The sequence below is a fragment of the Pholcus phalangioides genome, unplaced genomic scaffold, assembly GCF_987345545.1.
Source record: "Pholcus phalangioides strain wild (caught in Gottingen) unplaced genomic scaffold, Ppha-v1.0 ptg000010l_1, whole genome shotgun sequence".
NCBI lineage: Eukaryota > Metazoa > Arthropoda > Arachnida > Araneae > Pholcidae > Pholcus > Pholcus phalangioides.
In genome coordinates this window covers 36,807,665-36,829,607 of record NW_028301603.1, presented here as the reverse complement: position 1 = coordinate 36,829,607, position 21,943 = coordinate 36,807,665, and the positions used below count along the sequence as shown (strand labels likewise).

Here is a 21,943-nt window from a genome sequence, read left to right as displayed (position 1 = left end):
TTTCCAGGTTCTTTGTTTTGAACGTCTCCTTATGCTCCAAAAAAGAACTTGAACTTCTTATTCAGTTTAGTTTATGGGCTTTTCTCAAAAGGAACTCAAGTGAACCAGAAACTCAGCCAAAGTTTATCACCACCACATAAATCGTGTTTGTTCTGAAATTAGATGGCGGCAGCAACAATATGAATCGATTGAGAACGACTGACCATATTTCTGAGAATTAAAATATGGAAATTCGATTACAAACTAGGAAAATTGTCAGTTTTTGAAAAAAGTGATGCCAAACATAGGCGTAGCCAAGCAAGATTTTCTGAAGGAAAGGATGGGGGGGGGGGGGTTCAAGTTTTTTCTTCTTCTGAAGGGGGATGGGGGTTACGTTTTTTCCTGCAAAATAACACTGTAATCTCAGCTCGGGAGATTATAACTGCCTCCCCCCCACCTTTTGCGTACGCCAATGATGCCAAAGATCAGCAGTATCTACCAACTATTGCTAAGATGATGGAAAAATTGTCACGCCAATGGTGAAAAAAGAAACAGCGATGCAAAAAAAAAAAAAAAAAAAAAAATCGCGATAAGTTAAAATTTGTACAGTAACCGCGACTTATAAGAATCACGTTTGGTTCAGTCATTTTGATTCTTACAACCAGTGATTCTTATAAGCGGTGCTTACTGTATTACAAAGAGAAATGACAAATGAATATTCGGGACCCTGACAAAGATTTTTTCAAAAAGACTTTTCGTTAGACTGTTCTGGGTAGTCGCGGATAAGCGTTAATCAAGGAAGAAGTTGAGGCAGGAGAGGTGTTCATTCCCCTGCCTTAATTTATCGGAAAATTGAAAATATTTTATGTGGATCGAGGTTAATTAAAGGTTCCAAATAATTTTTAGGCTCGGTCGGTCTGGTTCAGGTGTGAAAGTCTTTACGACTCAAAATCTTTCTCGCGAACAGAAACGATATGAGACCCCCCCCCCCTCCTTGTAAGGTTCGAAATGTTTGGTTAGTTGCCCTTGAATATATGCTGTTAAAATTTGAGGTCACTAAATTATAGTGCCCTGCACCAATTACTTCTTTTCGTTCAGTTCTTCAATATTAATATTTAACTTCTCCACATAGACCTTTGGCGCGATATCCATCGACTACTACTACTTAACCGTACATGCACCTCGTACACATTCCTCTGCGGAATTTCTAACGAATCGGCACATGCCGGAATATGTGTTCTGAGTGAATGTATGGCCTTAATGCATCTATGTTGTAGAGTTGCACTTGTTTCGTGTTCATGCTGCCATCTGTCCTCCATTTTCTGAAGTAAAGATGGAAATGCTTGAATTTTCGTGTTATGTCCGTATCGTGTTGTAGGTCTGCCTGCTCTCTGCGGAGAGACTTTCTTAAATGGGAGACCGGCTTGCATTCGCGCCTCGAAGCTGGAAAACCGCAGGAAGACATCTATCGACTGAATACTACTATACAACTCCGCGTGCACCTCGTACGCATTCCTCTACGGAATTTCTAACGAAGTGGTACATGCCAGAATGTGCGTGGTTTGAACCTAACGCGAAGATTGTTCCTGTGTAATGCCAGACCCCCCCCCCCACAAGGGTAAGGCCAACAGGGTCCCAGCCTTGGGGTCCGGGGCGATTTTAGCTTTTTTTTTTTTTTGTTCTTTCACGCTGTAAATTCACTATAGAGGGGCCCAGCTTCAGAATGGGAGTGGGCATAGTATTTTTATAACCATGAGTGAAGTGCAGTGATTGCATAATTGTACCGTTCTAGGCCTGATGCTCTCTGTGGCGAGACTTTTTAACGGGGGGGAGGGGGCATCAGCTCGCATTGGCCCCTCGAAGTTGAGAAATCACAGAATACCAACTTCAGCCGACCACAACTTTGACGACGAGCGGGTTAGACCAATACCTTCTAGAGTAGAAGGTATTGGTCTGCTCTAGAAGGTATTGGTTAGACTGACTGAAAAAAACATCATCCAAAAAATAAAACCGACTATGGAACAGCTGGTGCCATCTGATATTTACAAAACAGAAAATAAATTCACATCCAGTGTCATCCTTAAAACTAGATGGCAGTGTACCCTTCATCAAGGAAATATTTTTCAGGCTACGAAATTGTATAGGTCTGCTACTATCGTAACAGTTTGCGGGAGAAACTACAGCAAGTCACGACCGATCATATTTACATCAGTAATTTATATAAATTGGTTGTTTATGATTAATTTGTACTTATCAGTTATTTGGATAACTTACTAGTACGTTTCTTTTTTCCAAACATCGATCAGTGCCTGGGCAACACCATCTATAGTAGAAGGCCTCCGTGCTAAGCTCGTGACGACAATGAATGTCACCTCACCTCACCTATAGCCACTGGATATATGTATGGGGGCCGTTCAAGTATTACGTCATCATCGATGGGGGGGGGAAGAGGGAGTTTTCGATTTGCTAACTTTTGATGACAGGGGGGGGGGGTAACCACCCTTTATGAAAATATGAGTTAGGATTCAGAGGGGCAGAGCTGATGAAATTTTGCTGACAAGGCGGGGGAGGGGGTCAAAAATGGCTAAAAATTTGCTTACGTAATACTCTAACGGTCCCTATTACAAAGAAAGGGTAAAGATGGCGCATGATGAATGGCTGTGAAGATGACCTTCAGTGACGTCGAGTTTCGCACGGAGGCCGCCTGCTATAAATGGTATTGACCTGGCTGCAAATTCAACATGGGAGCGGCATGTTTGTTGACATACGAGAATATCGACGGCTTTGACCCAGATTTAAAAAAAATATCCCATACATGAATCTGCTGCCCCATTTATGGTTTAGCAATAGGTACTAGTTCATAATTTTTGTCGCACCGTGGTCATTTTCTGCACATGAGGTCTAATTTTAGACCGGGACCTACAATTTATTGCCGATTCCGAATGGCAGGCGTGTTTTTATACTCGTCGAGGGGGTTGGTGCGCTAACCCCACAATGGGGGACTCTTTGCGGTAGCAATTTTTTCATGTGGTCTTGTTTTTGTTGTACCCTTGTGTCTGGAAAGTTTTCTGACAAGGACGAACCGGGTATCGCAATACAGAACTCGCGACACCTCTAAACATCCTTTGGTACTTTAGGCGAGCATCTTATCAACCTGGGCTACCGCGCCCCAATTTTTCATTTGTTTTCCAATCAATAGATAGCAGCTGTTTTTCTGTTTGCGACCCATCAATGAAGTTCTCACATTTCTGGATAGATGGCAGCAAGAGCTCTGCAGTATTTCAAAATAGACTTGAAATGGCACCAGTGCTAGGCTGACCATATTTCAACGAGAAACACGAAAATTTGGAATATCAAAGGGAAGGCTGTCACCAAAAATGATGAAGTTCCACAAAACTGCTAATTATGCCAGAAATCTCTGAAAAATTTCCAAATGGTGCTCATACGTGGCGATGGACCTTCATGATTCTAAAATGTTTTGAAGTTCAAGAAACAATTCCAAAAGTGAGGCTAATCATTACAAACTGATTTCAAATTTATTTTACAAACACAAAAAAATATTTCATACCATGAATAGAAAAAGAATTATGTCCAAACGGAAAGAGGAGGGGAAACAACAGCGAATCTGTACACAATCGAAAAAAAAATCTTCACACATAATTACACAGCAGTCACCGATCATCCAAGCAAGATGATTTAATCACATTGAAATTTTTCTCATGACGAGGATACTTGCTTCAACGGTCCTTCTAGATACTGAGCTAATGCTTCCGTTTTGGCTTTGAGCATTCCCAATTCGACATCCTTTTTCGCCAGCAAACACAGAAGCAAATTTGCTACCCCTGTAACAGATACAATACCTTCCTATGAAAGATAGAGAGAAAAGAAAACATTACTTGCATGATAATCAGTAAGACTATAAATACATGCTACAAACATTTGATTATGGAGGGGGTATTGCAGCAAAAACAACTTTTGCTACAATGCCACCATTCTTAAAGTTTCCATCGCATGGGTGAGAGGCAAAGGCGGATTTATGGTTTTGCCACCCTTCTCCCATTCTAGTCAAATTTTCATGACCACTCATTCTTAAAATTTGCCCTGCTTCTCGAAATACTTCTGTCTCCAAGTCATCCTTTTTTCCTGTCACTCCCACACTTAAACACTCACTTCCTTGGTAATTTTTTTTAGTCGTTCACTGACTTGGTTTTTTTCTCTCTAGGTCACTCTGATGTGTTTACACATACTCACTCTTAGTCACACCTTTGGTTGCTCACTGATCTGGTACCTCACTTTTGATCACTCACATGCTTGCACACAACATTCCCCTCACTTTTTTGAACAAGATTAAACACTTTCTTGATTACTCACTGTCTAGGCAGAGGTGGATTTATGGTTTTACTGCCTATAAAAAACTTTCTCCTGTTAAAAACATAATCAAAAGCACGCTCGAAAGTTTCCACGTGGAGACAAAATGGTTTCATTCTATTAAAAGATTCTTTTCATGACTTCGATATTGAGTAAATAAACAAGATTGTCAATTGAAAATCCAGAAATATAGAGTCGATACCTTTTAACCTTGCAGTAGCAATATGACAATATTTTACCTAACTTGATGCTTTTTATTTCGGCAATTCTGAGTTATTTTACTCCCTTAAAACCCTCTCATTCCAGCAATGCCAAGCCCAGCTAGCTCTGCACGGGACAATCTTTACCTAATAACATGTTCCCCCCTAAAACTTTCAGGTCGACTGCCAGAGGACAGAGTCAGCTATCGGTAAAAGCCGTCAAAGCAGAATGTTCAGCACTGTTCTGAGAAAAGCCCCTCAACTGACTGGAAATGTTCTGTGGTAAAAATCCCCATATATATATATATATATATATGTGTAAGTGGTTTTTTTTGCACTTTTCTTAAAATTCTCCAAAATTGTCCTGCAGTAGCACTAATTGTTCTGTGATGTACGTCGCAGATTGTGGCACATTCTGCTTCAGGGGGGTAAAAGTTTGATTAGAGAGAGAATGTTTTTTCCCTTCCCTTCCAGAAAGTGTTGGAATATGCATATATATAACTAATATAAAATATATAGAGTATTCTTGGTGTTACTGGGATGGGGAAAGCATTTATCAGCTGTGCAAGAATGAAAAAAATGTTCTTGAAAATAGGTGACAATTTCTAGAAGGTTTAGTGATCTCCTGTGGCAGTTAGAATGCTGATCAGGGAAACTTTAAATATCATACATATATGTATGTAAGGGTTAAAAAAACCACACTATACTCAAATGCAGTGTAACCTCGTCCATACGTTGATCAATTATACAATGCTTAGCTTCGGTCGCAATTGGTTCCTATATATTTTATAATGTTCAAATATTTAATTTATTCGACACAAAACCTCAATTATTCAACATTTTCACTCCAAATATTTAAAAAAAAATTTTATTTATATGCATCAAATGTGCACAATTTCTGTAGAGCAAGGATGTTCAACAAGGCTGTAGTGAGGGGAAGGACTGGGAGGTCCGTTTTCCCTTCCCCCTCCCCCCCACTCACCAAAATGTGAGAAAACGACTGAAAAAGGGAAAAAGAGGGCCAAAGCTATTGTTATATCACTGGTCCCCCCCCCCCCGAACAAAATTTTTGGCTACGGGTTACTTCATTAACTTGAAATGTGTAGAAGGCCACTCAATTAAGTAATCTGGAACAGGTGGCAGCAGATCACTTAACCCTACAGTACTTGTGTGGCATCTTAAGTGCTCTGGAGCAACCGCAGGTCACTCAAGTAATATGTGATCTGGAACAGGTGGCAGCAGATCACTTAACCCTACAAGTACTTGTGTGGCATCTTAAGTGCTCTGGAGCAACCGCAGGACACTCAAGTAATATGTAAATATGCAGCAAGTCCCACCAGCCACTGTGATGGTCGAGTGGTCATAGTGATGAACTATTACGTCGCCACAGTGGTGGTTGGCTGAAGTTGAGGTTTTTTGCGGTTCCCAACTTGGAGGTGCTAATGTGTGCCGATCTCCCCGATAAAAAGGCTCACCACAGAGAGCAACAGGCCCACAACAATACAAATATTCAGTCATTACACTTCACTCCTGAAGTATAGATGGCAGCATTGCAAATAAGACACCACTACTACTACTAAACCACACATGCACCTCGTCCATATTCCTAAAAAAAAATAAATAAGACACCACTAGATACGCCTCAGACTTAGGTACACACGCTTACATTTCCGGCACAACTAACTAGGTAGTGTAGTGCACCATAGTCTGTATAGATGGCACACCCTCCTCATGCTTCTCGTGCATATAGCTCACATCTTATTCCTTGTAGATGGCGCACCCTGCTTAAGGTGTTGTGCAAACTTTGTTTGAAGTTAAATTTTTTACTTGTAGGCCTACTGCTCACGTGTAAACATGTTATTGTACTCCTAGCTGATTATACAGTAATAAATTGCTATTATTTTCAATACGTTTTATATTCTGACTTTTCAATATGTTTTATATTCTGACTATATTCAGTGTCAGGATTGGACTGTAGTGTATCATAGTGGTAAATTGCCAAATGGCAATAGACCTGAGTTATGCTTCATATATAAAAAGGCGAGCCACCTAAACAATTTTAAAATGAGCCACAGGACACTGATCTGGAACTGTGCAGGAGATCATGTATGTGATCTGGAAATGTGTCACTTAATTTATTTTTACGGAATCGGGTTTGGGATCATGGGCGTGGCACATTAGATGACTCTGAGGGCCACATTCGGTGTGAGGGCCATGGGTTGAGCATATATGTATACAGTGAAAACGCAAGATGAAATCAAACATTGAATTGCATGTTTATTGGGAGGAGGATGCATCTTTTTTAAAAGTCATGTGACATACACATTTCTATGAAGTTTTGACCTCGCCTCTTGAATGTCATATAAACGAGGTTCTACTGCATATTAAACATAGACCTAGATTAAATATTAGCTCACCTCACACTGGAGTATGACAAATTTCAAAGGATCCCCATTGAATGCAGGGGAACCATGCTTCTCATATGCCATCCATATGCTGCTGGTTATGGCTGCTGTGAGTTTGGCATCTTTATCGGCATACCCAGAGAAAGCGAGAAGCGTACCCTCACGATTCAATAACCTACCAGAAAATATTGAATTAATCAGTAAAGAGTAACACCAATGCATCGATATACAATACTTGTCACACATACACATTTTTCTCACCAACATACTATAATTTCTCGTGTATAACCAATGGATATCATTCAAGGGAAAAATTGTTTTTGATGCTCTATGAGCAGTACAATATTATTTAAATTCCAAAACTGGAATGGTGTTTCGTACATTAGGCAACTTCAGAGGGATTTTGAAGGACCGGGCACAACGTAATTGAGATCTCAGAGATATCGAAGAGTTCCCAGAAAGGATGGATGTATCCCGAAATTTATTCTTCCCTCCCTAAAATATGCACATCAATACATTAGCGCCAATGGCCAACCAATAAACCATAAATACCTTGCCAGCAGGATGGTACACAATGATATTAATATTATAATATGGTTCGTCATTCATTATTTCAGAGGGGCGGCAAATCACAGTAATTGGCAGTCAAGAGTATTAAACTAGAACAAGGGATGGCAAATTTTTAATAGCCCACCAGAAATCTGTCCCTGGGGCAGGTTATATACCACAATTTATTTCAATAGGGGTGTTTCCCCTCTCTCTCTTGTGGGCGATACAACTGTGCAAGTTATACATCAGAAATGATAGTACATGCTATTTTGGCCAAATTATTATGATCAGTCAACATATAATTGCTATGCTAGAGCACTTGATTATAAACGTATATACTAGCATGGCTGACCAATGTACAAGACCTGGCTCTCGTAAGTCACCAAAAACACTGCAATTTGTATACTGGGAATTGCCTCATAAAGCTTGTCATCCATTGGAATCCACTAAAAATGAGTAGTAGGCATGCACAACACTGGATAAAAAATTTCTTTCGCAAAAAAGCAAAACTGGGAAAAAGCTTTAGCAAAATGCTACAATGCTTATGTAATGATTGATGGTTGGATGTCTACTCGTTGTGTACCTCCTGTACGCATTTTTGCAAAAGTGGCTACTACTTTTTTTGCATTCTACAATTTTCTTTCGTATTTTGGGAAAAATGCGACCGTAGCTTAAACCTTGGCAAGACTGCTATATCAGTTTTGCACACATATGCAACTTGTTCACGCTCTGCATAGGGGCCTGAAACTATCATTTTCAGTTTCTTGTGCTATAAATTCACTACAAGGAGGGGGTGCCAAATATCTCACTGCTATGAGATGAAGTGCCAGATGGATTTCATCATTGGTATGTAGACATCGGGACGGCAGCAAGATTCCAGTAGGGGGGTTCAAGACTGGGACCCAAAGGGGGAGAGGTGTGACGTTTAGGAGACCGGAACCAATGAGAGGGAACAGGAAGAAATAGGACGAGAAAAAATGGTTTGAAGGAGGCAGAAGGAACTAGGTTTTGGGTAGAAGTGCTGGTCCTGTTTTGGTGGGAAGACTGATGGATCAGTAGGAAGAGCGAAAGATGACCAAAAGCTTGGGGTAAGTCTTGGCCTATTGTTTTCTCCACTCCTCTCTCGCTCAAGTAGTAGCATAAAATATATGTACTAATTTGTATAAGTGTGGAATTTAAATATATCCTCATATATACATTATTTGTTATAGCTGTAAATAAATCTTTTAATCCGACCTAAGGTTGACGTAATGATTGATTCATACATTGGCAGAAATTGACATTACATATATATGATCATGAGCCAGTCCCAGGCGCTGAGAGCAGCTATGGGACACCGGGGAGGGGGTAAACAGGGGAAAAATTAAACACAACCAGGCTCTGGTCCGACTTGGCTAAACAAATCTCTCCCCCCCCCCCATGATACGAGACAGAAATATAGCTAAATAGTGGGGTGCAATTGTTGGGGGGGGGGTGGCTAAGAGAACAGCTGTACAAAATAGATGCAAAATGAAAAGAAATATACATATGTGAAATATAAAAATTAAAATATAGCAAAACAGCGGGTACCATGCTTCGGGTTACAAGAACAGCTATAGAAAATATTAATGCAGAGAATGTGATGTGAAATAGAAATAAATATGCATATGCGAGATACAAGACAGAAAATAAAGCTAAACAGTTGGGCACAATAATTGGGGGTGCATGGACACAGCTGCATCAAATATTGATTGGCCCTGCCACAGGGCGTGTGGGGGGGGGGGCATGTACTCAGGGCTGCAACTAGGGGGGTGCAGGCGGGTCTGGTACCCCGGGCGCCGGACTAGAGGGGGCACAAATTTCACTCTTTAACCTTTTCTTCAACATTATGAGGGGGGGGGGGGGGCGCCAAAATGTGTGCTTGCCACAGCTGACCAAGCATGTGTACTTACCAATACATGAGACGAATATGGCTGAAAAGACTTAATCAAGGCAGCAGCATAAAAATTATGCGAGACAATAGAGCCAGGGGCAGAGCAGCCTAGAACTAATTCAGAACTCGAGATGTCATGGATAAAGCTAAAGCCGGGTCTTCCTAGGAGCAGGTTTTCTGTGCCGCATGCAATGTGAATCACCCAGTGCGACACGCCGTCCACTCACCAATAAGAAAAGCAGCAAGACTGTTTTCCTACAGAGCGCAATACGCCTCACGTCGGGCGTGATTGGCCGACTGCTTCTGGAGGAGACAAATGCGTCGTGCGCCGCGCGTTTTTGCCGATATTTTCTTCATTCTTGTGCTTTCGCTTCCCTTCAACCCGGAGCATGCAGACGACAGAGTAGCTGATGCCAAGGCCACGTACTATATAACAGTCCCCTGAGCTGATTTGCCACGCTAGGAAAACAAACGCGTAGCGTGATTATGTAACGCGTTTCTGCCGGAGCGAAATGGTCTAATTCGGTTCACGCGGCGCAAAAAAACCTATTCCTAGGAAAACCCGGCTTAAGCTTCGCATCCCCAAGTCTAACACACTTCCGAAGCTTACTGCTTACTAAATTCGTGTTTCAAGATAGCTGGGGGTGTATTACATAAAATAAACAAGACTGGGGCGAAGTGTTTACTTGGTTGATATACTCACAAAGTGCTCAAGATTCCTCCTGTGTTCGTTAAATTCAGAACCTGAGTCAACGCTTTTGGCTTTAGCATCTTCAAGGTAGAAACTAATACTAGGCAAATTACTCCTCTCGTTAATATTGATTGATGAAACTCAAGTTTTTTTTTTTAAGAAATTTGGTTAGGGATCAGTTACTGAGATAGAGGATCGAAGCGGAGCAAATGTCGTCTGATACTGTTTCATCACAAGAAATTTCTTTTAAATATATTTGAATAAAAAAAAAGAATTCATAAAAGCCTAAAATCCATATTTTCCATTGATTTATTAATCGTTTATGGTCTAACTATTTTTTAATTTAAAACAATTCCATTTAAGGGGATAACGATGAAGATATCAATTGAGACCACACAAGATATATCAGAACATTCTGATCAATCGTGATGCACGTCTTTTGCAAAAGTTTCATTCGTCATATAATACAAGTTATTTGATTCGCTCACGTACTGCCACATTGACAAGTGATGTTCAATCATCACTTTTGAATTATTCATTTCTTTGGAAAAAGTATCAATATTCAGAAAATTAACACTTTTTGTGTTTTTTGTTACAGTTTCGTTTTTTGTCGAAAATATTTTTGTTATAAAAAAATCTTTTTTCCTAAGCTTTGACAAGCACAAACATCTCATAAGCACGTGTTACGTCATTATGAAAACAATAAACAAAAGATCTCTTGTTGACATCAGCTGTTTTGTGTCAAGGTGAATTTGAGGTTGTGTTTGACGTGAGCGTGTGTCGATCAACAACAACAAAATAGAGAGAGGTTATACACGTGCGACAAGGTTGATGATTTCACACGGAAATTCTCGGAGTTGATTGTGGATTGTACTGAAGCTGAACATAATTTCCAACGAAATGTTTTCACCAGATAAATACACAGTAGAAGCCGTACCATATTGTTTATGGTGCTACACCACAGAGAAAAAGCTCAGCCGCTGCAGTAGATGCGGCACTGCCTACTACTGCAGCCGCGATCATCAGATCCAGCACTGGCATGTCCACAAGAAGGAGTGCAAGAGCACCAAACCTTGCACCCCACCAGCTGTTGTAGCGCCCAGCCAAGCACCGGCGAGTAACATTGATAGCGACTTGTGTTTGAGTAACCCTTGCCCCACGAACACGCTGCAGGCCAAAACTCTGTCCCACACCGAACAGATTGACTTCAGTGGCTGGATCAACAATAATGTGCTGAACCAAAAAGAAGTTGTTGAAAACACTGCGAAAAGTAATTACATAGTGGACACTCCGAGTACCTCTGCAGCACCATACACAGAGCCACAGAACTTGTTCTCGCTTCCGGATAACCAAACAGCTCTCTTGTACGGTGGATCCGAGAGTGTAACTGATGCCCTATATGCTGCAGTGGCAGCTGCTGAATCTGATGGAAGTATCTCGGATCTATCATCTTCCCAAAACTGTGATCTGTTTTCATCTCTGAGCAGTGAATTACTGAGCTCGACTAATAACTATTGGGACGTGATCGACGATTGTAGTTCCGAAAGTCTGTCTCTCAATTATGATCTTGACGTGTCAAATTTCAATAAACAGGACGAAAGAGTCATACAATCAGCCTTCGATGAACTCAGTTATCCTGACAATGCTGTAGATAACAAAGAGTCACGAGAGTTGCCTGATGAGGGCGTTTCTAACGTGTCTTTGGATGAAATCTGCTTGAATATCATCAACGATCTCAATGAATATGGTATTTGTGTGATCGATAACTTCCTAGGTTCGAAAACTGGCGATTTTATCTCTGCAGAAGTTAGATCGTTATTTCTCAAAGGCATTTTCAAGAAAGGCGAGCTAGCCAGTACTGACATGAGGAGTCCCAATGAGAATGTACGAGGTGATGTTATAACCTGGGTTGATGGCACCGAACAAAATTGTAGGTGTATTGGAAGTTTGATCAAAAAGCTCGACCTCGTCATGACAGCGTGCAACAAAATGCCAGATAATGGTATCTTGAGCAAATACAAACTCAATCGAAGAACCAAGGTGATTTTTTTTGTTTTTATGTACTCTGACAAGATTAAATTGAAACAAAGGTTATGACTCCATCTCTCTTCAACAAAAGTCTATCCAATTAGTGTGGCACTGAGAATTATGTATAATGAAAATCATGCATAATGATACCCTCTGTAACGATATATATAATCACCTATATATATATATATTAACACATTTTTCCAATCCCTCGAGTATCGTTATACAGGCATTTCACTGTAAAAATGGAACTTGAGTTGTTGTCACGCTACGTTTCATTTGAATAACATATACGTAGTATGGTCTGAAAGTTCAAGGGCCGTTCATGGCACGGAATTCTTTACCTTGAATATTTTAAAATATTAATGCACAACTGTCTTCAAATCCCCTTGGGCAAGGATCAACAAATTACAGGTGCCAGGTTGTGATGATGATTAAAAAATTAGTATTGGCTCTATGTGTAGTACCTAAATTGGAATCTAGGGGGGAACAATACAAAATTTTTGAAATTCATATCAGCATATCTAGCAATATCGAAGGTAGTCACTATGTCCTGGAAAAGGCAAAATATTATTTTTGACCTGTTTTCTGCCTTAAAAAATTGCTCGAGCATTAGATATTTTTGCGATTTGTCAAGTCCTACTCCTAGGTGAACACCTGTTGCAATCATCAGGGCTGAAACTAGGGGACGGGGGGAGGGGAAGCAGGCATCTCTTCTTCAACATTATGTGGGGGCACCAAAATATGTGCTTGTCCTGGTTGATCAAGCAACTAATTGCAGCCCCTTGGCAGTGATTAAACAAAACCACCAAGGACGATGTTTTCTATCATCCACATGAGGTAAAAGCAAGGCCGTCTTAAGAGCATCATGGGCCCTGGGCCTAGTGATTTTTCTGTGGTCCTTCTCCTGGCAAATTCTTGAAAATTTGAACTGGCTCTCATTTTTGTGAGGTCTCTTTTCTTGAGGCCTCCAGGCCCATGCGTTAAGACAGCACTGGGTAAAAGCACCATTACAGGTGGTTGGAAAAGCGGTATTCTTCTGTTATAAGTACATTTTAGCGTGTTTCTTTTTGCACACCTTGTTCTAAATTAAAAAAAAACAGATTTATGGACATTACACTAAAGAAAATATTTAACACTAAGCAGAAGGTATTAATTCGAAGAAAATTTGGCAAAACAAAGGCACCAAGCAATTGGTTATAATGAAAGAGTACCGAAACAAAAACTAACCGGAATTGGGGGGGAGGAGACAAAGGAGACACAACTTTACAGGGTGGCAAATTTTAGATGAGAATGAAAACCACTGTTATAAAATCATACAATTTTACAGTGGTAGGGGCAACTAAGTTATGTTCACACCCCCCTCCCACAAAATCCTAGTTAGGGGCCCCAAAGCAGAACATGGAAAAATCTGTACATGGTAGAACAATTTGGAAGACTTGTAAGAGAGGTATAGAAAACACTATTACGGGGATATTTAACCACAGAGCCTTTCCAGTCGGCCAACGGCTCATTGTAGAACAATGAAAAATATTCTGCTTTGAGGGGGTTGGGTTCCATAAATGGAAAAGCTTCAGCAAATGTGAATCATCATCCAAGAGGATAATTTTAATGATGGTTGTGCATTTGCATTTTGAACTATTCACAAGCATATGCGGATACAAGGAGAGAAGCAAAGGCCCTACTTCCCCAAAATTTTTTTGTATTATTACTAGTATGGGGGGGGGGGAGAGAAGGTGGAAAACCTGCCGCCCTCTTGTTCAAAGTCTGTATATCTGCTTATGCTCACAAGGAGTAAGTAATTCTACGACAACTTCAAAGAATTTGGATGGTAATATATGTGTAAGTCTGCACCAGGTGTTACAATTTCACAGAAAGTGCGTTTCAGCATTTTCAGCTCAGCAGAAACACTTTGCCAAGAGCTGTGAGTTCAATGCAATGAAATTACAATTGGCTGCAATGCAAAATCAAATTGAATAAGATGTTCGGGTACCAGTTAGTATGGAATTGCATTTCTGATCTATTTTATAATATAGAGATGAATTTGAGGGATTAATTATGTCTATTTGATATCTATTTCAGGCAATGATAGCCTGTTATCCTGGAGATGGAACACATTACAAGAAACACGTGGATAATCCTCATGGTGATGGCAGATGCATTACATGTATATATTATTTGAACAAGAAATGGGACACGAAGGTATCTGGGGATTTCTCATTACAATTTTTTCATATAGTTTTGCATGCTCCCGATAATTTTGGGCACTTATCGGTCATGTGGAAGCAAGTGGGACCTATAGGAAGGCTGTCTACCAGAGAGCTGGATAATATGACATAGCTGCCAACTTTGGAGAATGAGTATTCGGGAGGTTTTCACGGGGATCCAAATTCCATACAAAAATAAATATAAAAGGGATCTTTTGAAAACATTGCAGGGATTTTTCATTAGTAAAAGTGAAATTATAGGGTTTTTTTAAAAAAACTAAAGCAAGTCTTTTTTTTCGGGTAAATTCTTTGAGAATAGATTTTTCCCCCCAAATGTAAGAAGTTTTTTACAATCACAAGCAGAATTCAGGAGATATAAGCATTTTTCAGGAATCAAGAAGATTTATTAAAAATTTGGGAGCCTCCTGGAAAATCCAGGAGACATGGCAGCTATGATATGATAACAATGGGTTTATCCCTTAAAATGCAGAACTGTACTGTGATCCTACACAACAAGTAGCCCCTCCCAACACATCGCTATGGAACTTTGGTTGGTATTTCCATCACCGATCAGCAGTTGTCCTAATAACAGACTAGTACCATTTTTATGAATGATTGGGACCATTCAAGTATTATATCAGCATTGGCGTTTCCGATTTGCTGACGTTTGATTGTGGGGGAAGGGTGGGGGTTTGGATGATGCTTACCTCATCAACCATCCTTCATAAAAATATGAAATATTCTTAATGGCATCTCATTTCGTGTGCCAAAAATATAAAAAAAAAAAAAAACCCCTTTCAATAGTTTGTGGGCATTTTCAACTAACATTCTTCCTATTGATTAAGTCCCCTACAGAGCGACTTTAGTGATCTCTAAATATTTTGCGGATCCAAGTAATCTGTAAATGTGTCCAGGCTGCTTAAGTGCTCCGGAACTTTCACGCATAACTCAAATTATCTGTAATTATGCCGCAGAGATCACTCAAGTAATCTGGGAATGGGCTGCTGGTAATTTGAGTGATGTAGAACCGCAAGTGCTCTAAAACTGTGCCACATGTCACTCAAGGGATCTCTCTAAATGTGCTACGTATCACTTACGTATTCTGGAACTGTCCCGGGTCACTTAAGTGATCCGTGAATGTGCCATGGGCCGCTTAAATGCTCTGGAATTATGCAACGGGCCACTTAAGCAATCTGTAAATGTGCCACTTAGTTCATTTTTACAAAATTAGGTTTGAGGTGGCAGGCCACACCAGATGACCTGCAGGGCTGCATTTGATCTGCAGATCAAGGGGTTTACCATATATGGCTTAGAGGGTGGATCATAATGAATTTCTTAAAAAGAAATTTTGAGTTCTTCAAATAGCATTGAAATTAACGGAAATTGATTATAATAGCATATACAAATGCATTTTCATTCAAAATTTTAATTTAAAAACAAAATATTTTTTGCATTGAAAAAATGAAAATTGATTGTCTGAGCCCTCTGCTCGTTTCTGATCCCAAGAATGTGCGTTAGAAGTCAGGTGCACAGCTGATGATGAAATTTTGCTGACAAGGGGGGGAATGGGGTTAATATCATAAATGCGTCTCTGAGCCCCTGTTAATGTCATTATCAGTGAATCAGGAAGCGAGTGCAGTTTCATTTCCAGGGAGAACTTTGGATGTGCTACAAAAGTTGTAGAATTTATCTTCTTCACCAACCTATTTAAAAACTTTTAAATTTTCACTTACCAAAAATAGCTTTTTTCGAAGACTGTCATTTTTTTTGTCCACCTATAGCATGTTTACAGACTGAAGCAAAAAAAAAAAAAAAAGAATGGTAAGAAAAGGATAATTCATCTTATTGGATGGCTTGTGCTTCATTATGCATTACCAAGAAAACTGAAAGGGTGTAAGTTTGCCTCTTTCCCTAGCAAAAACTTACACGTGTCCTTAGGGGGTATGTATGGGCTCCTTCCGAGCATGATCCAACCCGGCTATGGCTTTTATTCTCTTTAGACATTACCACCAGAAGAAGAAAGCTCAAGGTCACACTTCCTAGGGTGCACAAATTTCAGCGGAAGGAAATTTGAGAAGAAAAAAAAAATTAAGGATTAATAAAGAAAAAAAATAAGGTAACCAGAATTATGTTTCCTTGAAGGCTCTTGGGAGGGGCGATCGCCACACCTGGATCTGCCACTGGCTGGAAGGGTCATGTTAAGCCTGTTCTTTGATATCCAGGGACCATTGCTGTTGGAGTGAACAGTGCCGTTTTAATGCATGGGCCCACCCAGGTATGGTTTGGGGACCTGAAAAAATTAGAACCGGTAGAAATTTTCAAGAATTTGTCAGGTAGGGCCTCAGAAAAAATCACTTGGCCCATGGGCCTATGATGCTTTTAAGGCAGCCGTGGGAGTGAATGTCTCTCGGAGTCACAATCAGCGCTCAATGTTATTGTGATATATAACAGAACTTTTGAAGGGCCATTAAAATCAAGCAGCCAGTCAAATTGTCACGAGATGACAGTGATTTTCCAGACACCAGTCTATGTTTCACTTGAAAAACCCTTATATCTTCACTTGGTAACCAGTCAATTGTATGATATATATGTGGAAAACTAGCTGTATGAAGAGATATTGATGTTTATTGGACAGGAAAATTCATCTCTGCCTCGTGGAAACTCGAACTCCTGGTCTCTCGTACGCCAGACAAGTGCTCTACCTCTATAAGCTATGAAAGTGGATAGAACATTGCCTTCTTGAAGAGTGTCACTTGTACTTAGCATAATTAGCAGAGAGGTTCATCCTTTGGTTGTACAGCGCCATCTGAGGTTAATGTCGTTATGAGCTATTGCTGAGTTAAGAGTACTGCACGTTCCTGTTCAGCTTAAATATTTTGTTGTCTAAGATTAGAAAATATCTGTCCTCTGTAGCATAATGGCAGAGCACTTGCCCGGACAGCAAGAAGTTGGAAGTTCGGTTCCTCCCAGAGGGGAATGGGACTTTTCCTTCCGGAATTATCTTCGCTTGGTATTCTGCTTCATATAAGGTCATTTGCAACTGAACTTCAGGGCCCAAAAAGTTTCAGTAAATTTTCAAATCCATATTTAGAAGATAGATGTAGTTACTGCATTGTCGACTTTTTCATTTTCTATCGCCAGCTCTTGTGCCTTGCTTTCTTGAAAAAAATTTTCTGATGACAAAAATTTGTAATTTACTTTAAAAGAATGTGAACTTGAAGGTATTCTTGCTGGTGGCCGTTTTCGAGACAGCAGTCACCAGATAACAAGATTTTGTAATGGATTGTCACAGAATAGTGGGTTTGTGCATTGTTTTCTCGATACCATTTCTGACAACAGTCAGTCAGTTTCATCTAGTTTGTAGCCAGCATAAATTTTTACAGCGATGAAAGGAAAATTTTGTAAAACAGTCCAGTATCAAGAGTTTGAGACCAGTAAAAAAATTGTGCCTGAGTGGCATTCTGGTAAGATGCTTGTCTACCACTGTGAAGGTTGCTTTGATAGTCTCAAGTTTAACCACAAAGGGAAAATATAGATAGGATGTTTCTCTAACGAGCTGACTACCGATAGACACCACTTCATTTCCGACCCATCTCATTAATGGTAGTAAATTGCATTATAGCGATAGTTGGTGTTTGGTGTAGTAATAGTAAAAAAAAGTTGACAAAAATTAGTTGATGGGAAGTTCTATAAAAGATAAATACCATTGCAACGCGCCAAAGCATTTGTTGACATTAAAAACAAAAAATTATCGATGTAATCTCATTGAATTTTAATCAAGATAAATTATGTACTTATTACAGACTCATGGAGGACTTCTCAGGATGTTTCCGGTCGGTCATGAGAATGAGGTCGCCAACATTGAACCAACTTTTGATCGCATGCTTTTCTTCTGGTCGGATAGACGAAACCCCCATGAAGTACTGCCTTCATATGCAATCAGGTATATAATTAGATTGATTTTGTATTTCTCTGTACACTACGAGAAAAGACTAGAACATGTCTCTTTGCGGAGAGAATTGTGAATGGCTGCAAGAACAATACGATTGTTTGGCAGTGGTCTATAACCAAAGTTGGCATGTTTGGAGCTGTCTACAGCCTTAATTACCCTTCAAAAAATCCATAGGGATTTTTCTCTCTCAATTTTCTTCCTATCCCTTTATTAAAACATTTCGAAAGTCTTGTAGCTTCTTGATTGCTAGTTAAGGCTGTAGACAACCCACATTACACCAATTTTAATAATAGACACCCTTTATAAAGACAGAAACGGAGTTGTGTGTTTTGAATTTTGGTGATTCCTTTTTGATCACATTCTGAAAACCACGTCAGTTCAAGAACATCATTAATGATTACTGTTATTTTTTTTTTAGGTTCGCCATAACAGTGTGGTACTTTGACTCTGATGAACGAGATCGTGCTTTACTGAAATTCAGAACTCAAGAAAAATAAATTTCGTTCAACGGTCAAAAACTGTATAAAAAAATAGTGCCAAGCTGTTGTAATTGATTTCGGTTGAAACTTTCAATTATTAAAGAGTTTTTTTTACGTTTTCATTAGCTTGCTTCCAATTGTCATCCCCCCTCTCTGCACTTCCGAGTTTGGCTATTGTCCCCAAAGCAGAATGTTTTGCATTGTTCTGCGACAAACCCTCGGCTGACTGGAAATGTTCTGCAGGGAAAAATTCCCTTACACAATAGTGTTTTCCACATTTTGCTCAAAATTCTTCTCGATTGTTCTGCGATGTACGTCACAGATTTTGGCATATTCTGTTTTGGGACATATTGTGAAAAAATTCCTCTCATGATGTTAAGTTATGGATATTTCAATCGATTCTTCAGAAAAGAACCAATAAGATATTTTTTTACTATTACAAAATTCACAGGACATCACAAATTTGAAGATACTAACTAATCACTTAACATCAGAAGGTTTCTGGTAAATCAATCACTCTATCCTAGTGGTGGGCAAACTACAGCCCGCTTAGAGGTTCTACCCAACCCACAGCAGATTTGAAATGAACCATGAATCATCATCCGAATATGCACAGGTATATGCAGAATTTTCTGGGGGGTTAAGTTTTTCCTGCAAAATAATACTAGAACCCCGCCCCCTTTGCATACGCCAATGCGAATATGTCAGGTCTGCCAAAAATTTTAATTTTTTGGCCTGCTCTTAAAAACATTTGCCCATCACTGCTGCATCATCCCATCTACTACTATCTGAGGCAGTCATCTTCAATCTGTTGCCTGTGAGCACCATGGTGCTCCTCGAAACACCAAAGATGCTCATTGCTTGTGACTGATCTGTGCTTGTAAGCACTTGATCACTACTTTAATTTTCAATCAAACACTTTGTAAAAATTACATTCAAGGATTGCAATTATGCAGATTTCAGGCATAAGTATGTTAAAGTTTCCGTTAAGAGGTGCTTTTCTTTTGTTGATGGGTATAGGCAATGAATGAATGAACACCAAAACTTTGCCACTGGACTTATCCCGTTGCTGAGATTTCTTCCAGCTCAGCTTCGTGGCAGTCTGGAACACACTATTTTTTGTCAAAAAAAAACATACAACATATTTTCCCCGGGCAATTGGGTACTATCACGATTAACAAATTTTATGGTGATTACAGACAAGATGGGGTTGGGAGTTGGAGAAAAGTTTCCGGGTTTCGTTAAGACAGATGAATGTACACACATTAGGATGGAGGTATATTTTAAAAGGATGGGCATAAGCAGTGCTTGTGACCCCAAAGCAGAATGTTGCGTATTGTTTTGAAATGAGAGGCCCCCCCCCCCCCAGCTGGCTGGCAATGTTCTGCAGTAAAAATTCTCATAATAGTGTCTTCTACTTTTTTCTTAAAAAATTCCTTCAGATTGTTCTGTGATGCATGTCACAGATTTCGGCATATTCTGCTTTGTGGGCTCGTGACTGGAGAAAAGGTTGAAGATCCCTGATCTAAGGAATTGCCTTTTGCACAAAAGATGTAACTGACTAGAGATTAATGTGGTCTTTAGAAAAGATCTCAATTGACTCTGCTCCTGTCTCCATTGAAGATGTCAATCTGAAAAACCAGACAGATGCACCAAAGTTTCCTCACTTTTGCTATTTCAAACCTCCCCGAATGATGAAAGTGCATCTAGAAGTCCGCAGTACCCTACACAGAAAACATCAATGCCATCTAGTAGCTCAAAGAAGAAACTGAAGGTATACAGTTGATGCTTGTTATAACAAACTCCTCCCCATCATTCCATCAAAAATGAATTTTATATCGGACAGTTCATTAGATCGAAAGAAAAACATATAGGATAGTCGTCATATGAAAACATTTGAGACTTACACTAATACAGTTGTTAAAATGAGCATCGACTGCATAACTAACCATTAATACATTAATCAGTCTTGAAAATTCCCAGAGGAAATCTTATGTGTCTCTCAGTTGCGAGTTGCTTTCGATTATGTATAATAGCCTTGTTTTGTATTAAATTGATGATGCCCACTGGAAAAGCAGATGAAATGTTTCATTGTTTGTAGTTCATCAAGACGATGGCTCTTAACATTTACACTAGGCCCTACCAATTTTAGAGCCTGCATGAACATGTATGTCACAGCTGAAGCATGAAAGGGTTAAGGAATCTCCTAATAACCCGATGAAAGAATTTCGCTGATTTTTTTTTTTTGGACTTAAAATGGTAAAATTGTTTTCAGAGCACTCACCCTAACTATATTTTTCACCTGATAAAGCCTGTGGGTTCAGCATCTCTGGTTAAAAGCATTGTATGATGTTGCAAAACATACATAAATGAAGAGAGGATTCTATAGGATGATTATAAATTCATGAGACAAATTTTAAGAGGTGACATAACACACCTAAACAAGCATTGTTGGTCATAGAATGTGCGGTCGAATCGCAATAGCAAAGGCACAGTAGAGGGTTTTTAGAGTGCACAATACCACTTCACCAAAAACAAATATATTTTCCCAACCGATTTGTTGCGATATGTGACATCAACTGTTTAAGGCGAAGGGGGGGAGGGGGTGTAATGCCATAGGCCTCCTTGTGGTTCAACCTGGGTAAGGAAAAATCGATCACAAGTCATTGTACTGCTTATTATTTGGCACAACATGACCTTGATGGTCCCAGCACCAATAAAAACCTAATTCCAATCCGAAGGTGTGCATTGATTCATATTGTAGCAAATCCATCAGAAAAACATAAATATTTGTTCTTGGTGAAGTGCTTTTGTGCACTCTATAAAACCCTCTACCACATTTACTATTGTGATTTGAACACACATTCTTGACCAAAAATGTTTAGGTGTCTTATATCCAGGGCCGTAAACTAGGTTAGAGCACTGCCCCTGGGCCCTGAGTAGAATGAGGGCTCCGAGGAAAAGTCTGCCCCGAGAAGGCACACTGTGGCTGTGCTTATATCATCTCTTATAGTTTGTCTCCTGAATGTTGAATCATCTTGTATGATCAACAATAAAAAATTTGCATTATCTCACACATGCAAAATTCAATATTGTTCATACAGGTGGTTGCAAAATATTTTGAACAGATAGCTCATAGCAGAAGTTCAAAGTCTGACCACTACATGAGGTGG

At 39.7% G+C, this 21,943-nt stretch overlaps 2 protein-coding genes across 3 annotated transcripts; one reads left to right on the top strand and one right to left on the bottom strand.

Annotated features, from left to right (window-relative positions):
* Positions 1–3,496: 3,496 nt before the first annotated feature.
* On the bottom strand, positions 3,497–10,304 carry Lamtor2 (Late endosomal/lysosomal adaptor, MAPK and MTOR activator 2). The gene is made up of 3 exons (XM_089238189.1): positions 10,117–10,304; positions 6,965–7,127; positions 3,497–3,843 (listed from the first exon to the last, which is right to left on the bottom strand). Exons 1-3 carry the CDS (start codon positions 10,182–10,184, stop codon positions 3,697–3,699), a joined length of 378 nt encoding a protein of 125 aa, XP_089094315.1. The 5' UTR covers positions 10,185–10,304; the 3' UTR covers positions 3,497–3,696.
* Positions 10,305–10,794: 490 nt separating this feature from the next.
* Positions 10,795–18,892, top strand: LOC149081371 (uncharacterized). Of its 2 annotated transcripts, XM_089238186.1 has the most exons (4): positions 10,814–12,144; positions 14,215–14,334; positions 18,143–18,282; positions 18,710–18,892. In XM_089238186.1, the coding sequence occupies exons 1-4, from the start codon at positions 11,005–11,007 to the stop codon at positions 18,786–18,788; spliced, it is 1,479 nt and encodes a 492-aa protein (XP_089094312.1). In that variant the 5' UTR covers positions 10,814–11,004; the 3' UTR covers positions 18,789–18,892. The 2 variants fall into 2 exon arrangements, with proteins under 2 accessions (XP_089094313.1, XP_089094312.1); XM_089238187.1 differs by lacking the exon at positions 14,215–14,334 and having other exon boundaries at positions 10,795–12,144.
* Positions 18,893–21,943: the final 3,051 nt, after the last annotated feature.

Coding starts and splice junctions, on each gene's coding strand:
- Lamtor2 (XM_089238189.1), bottom strand. CDS start 10,184: ATGCTAAAGCCAAAAGCGTTGACTCAGGTTCTGAATTTAACGAACACA. Junction 7,128..10,116: donor GGAGGAATCTTGAGCACTTT/GTGAGTATATCA, acceptor ATTTTCTGGTAG/GTTATTGAATCGTGAGGGTA. Junction 3,844..6,964: donor TTGTCATACTCCAGTGTGAG/GTGAGCTAATAT, acceptor TATCTTTCATAG/GAAGGTATTGTATCTGTTAC.
- LOC149081371 (XM_089238186.1), top strand. CDS start 11,005: ATGTTTTCACCAGATAAATACACAGTAGAAGCCGTACCATATTGTTTA. Junction 14,335..18,142: donor ACAAGAAATGGGACACGAAG/GTATCTGGGGAT, acceptor TACTTATTACAG/ACTCATGGAGGACTTCTCAG. Junction 18,283..18,709: donor CTGCCTTCATATGCAATCAG/GTATATAATTAG, acceptor TTTTTTTTTTAG/GTTCGCCATAACAGTGTGGT.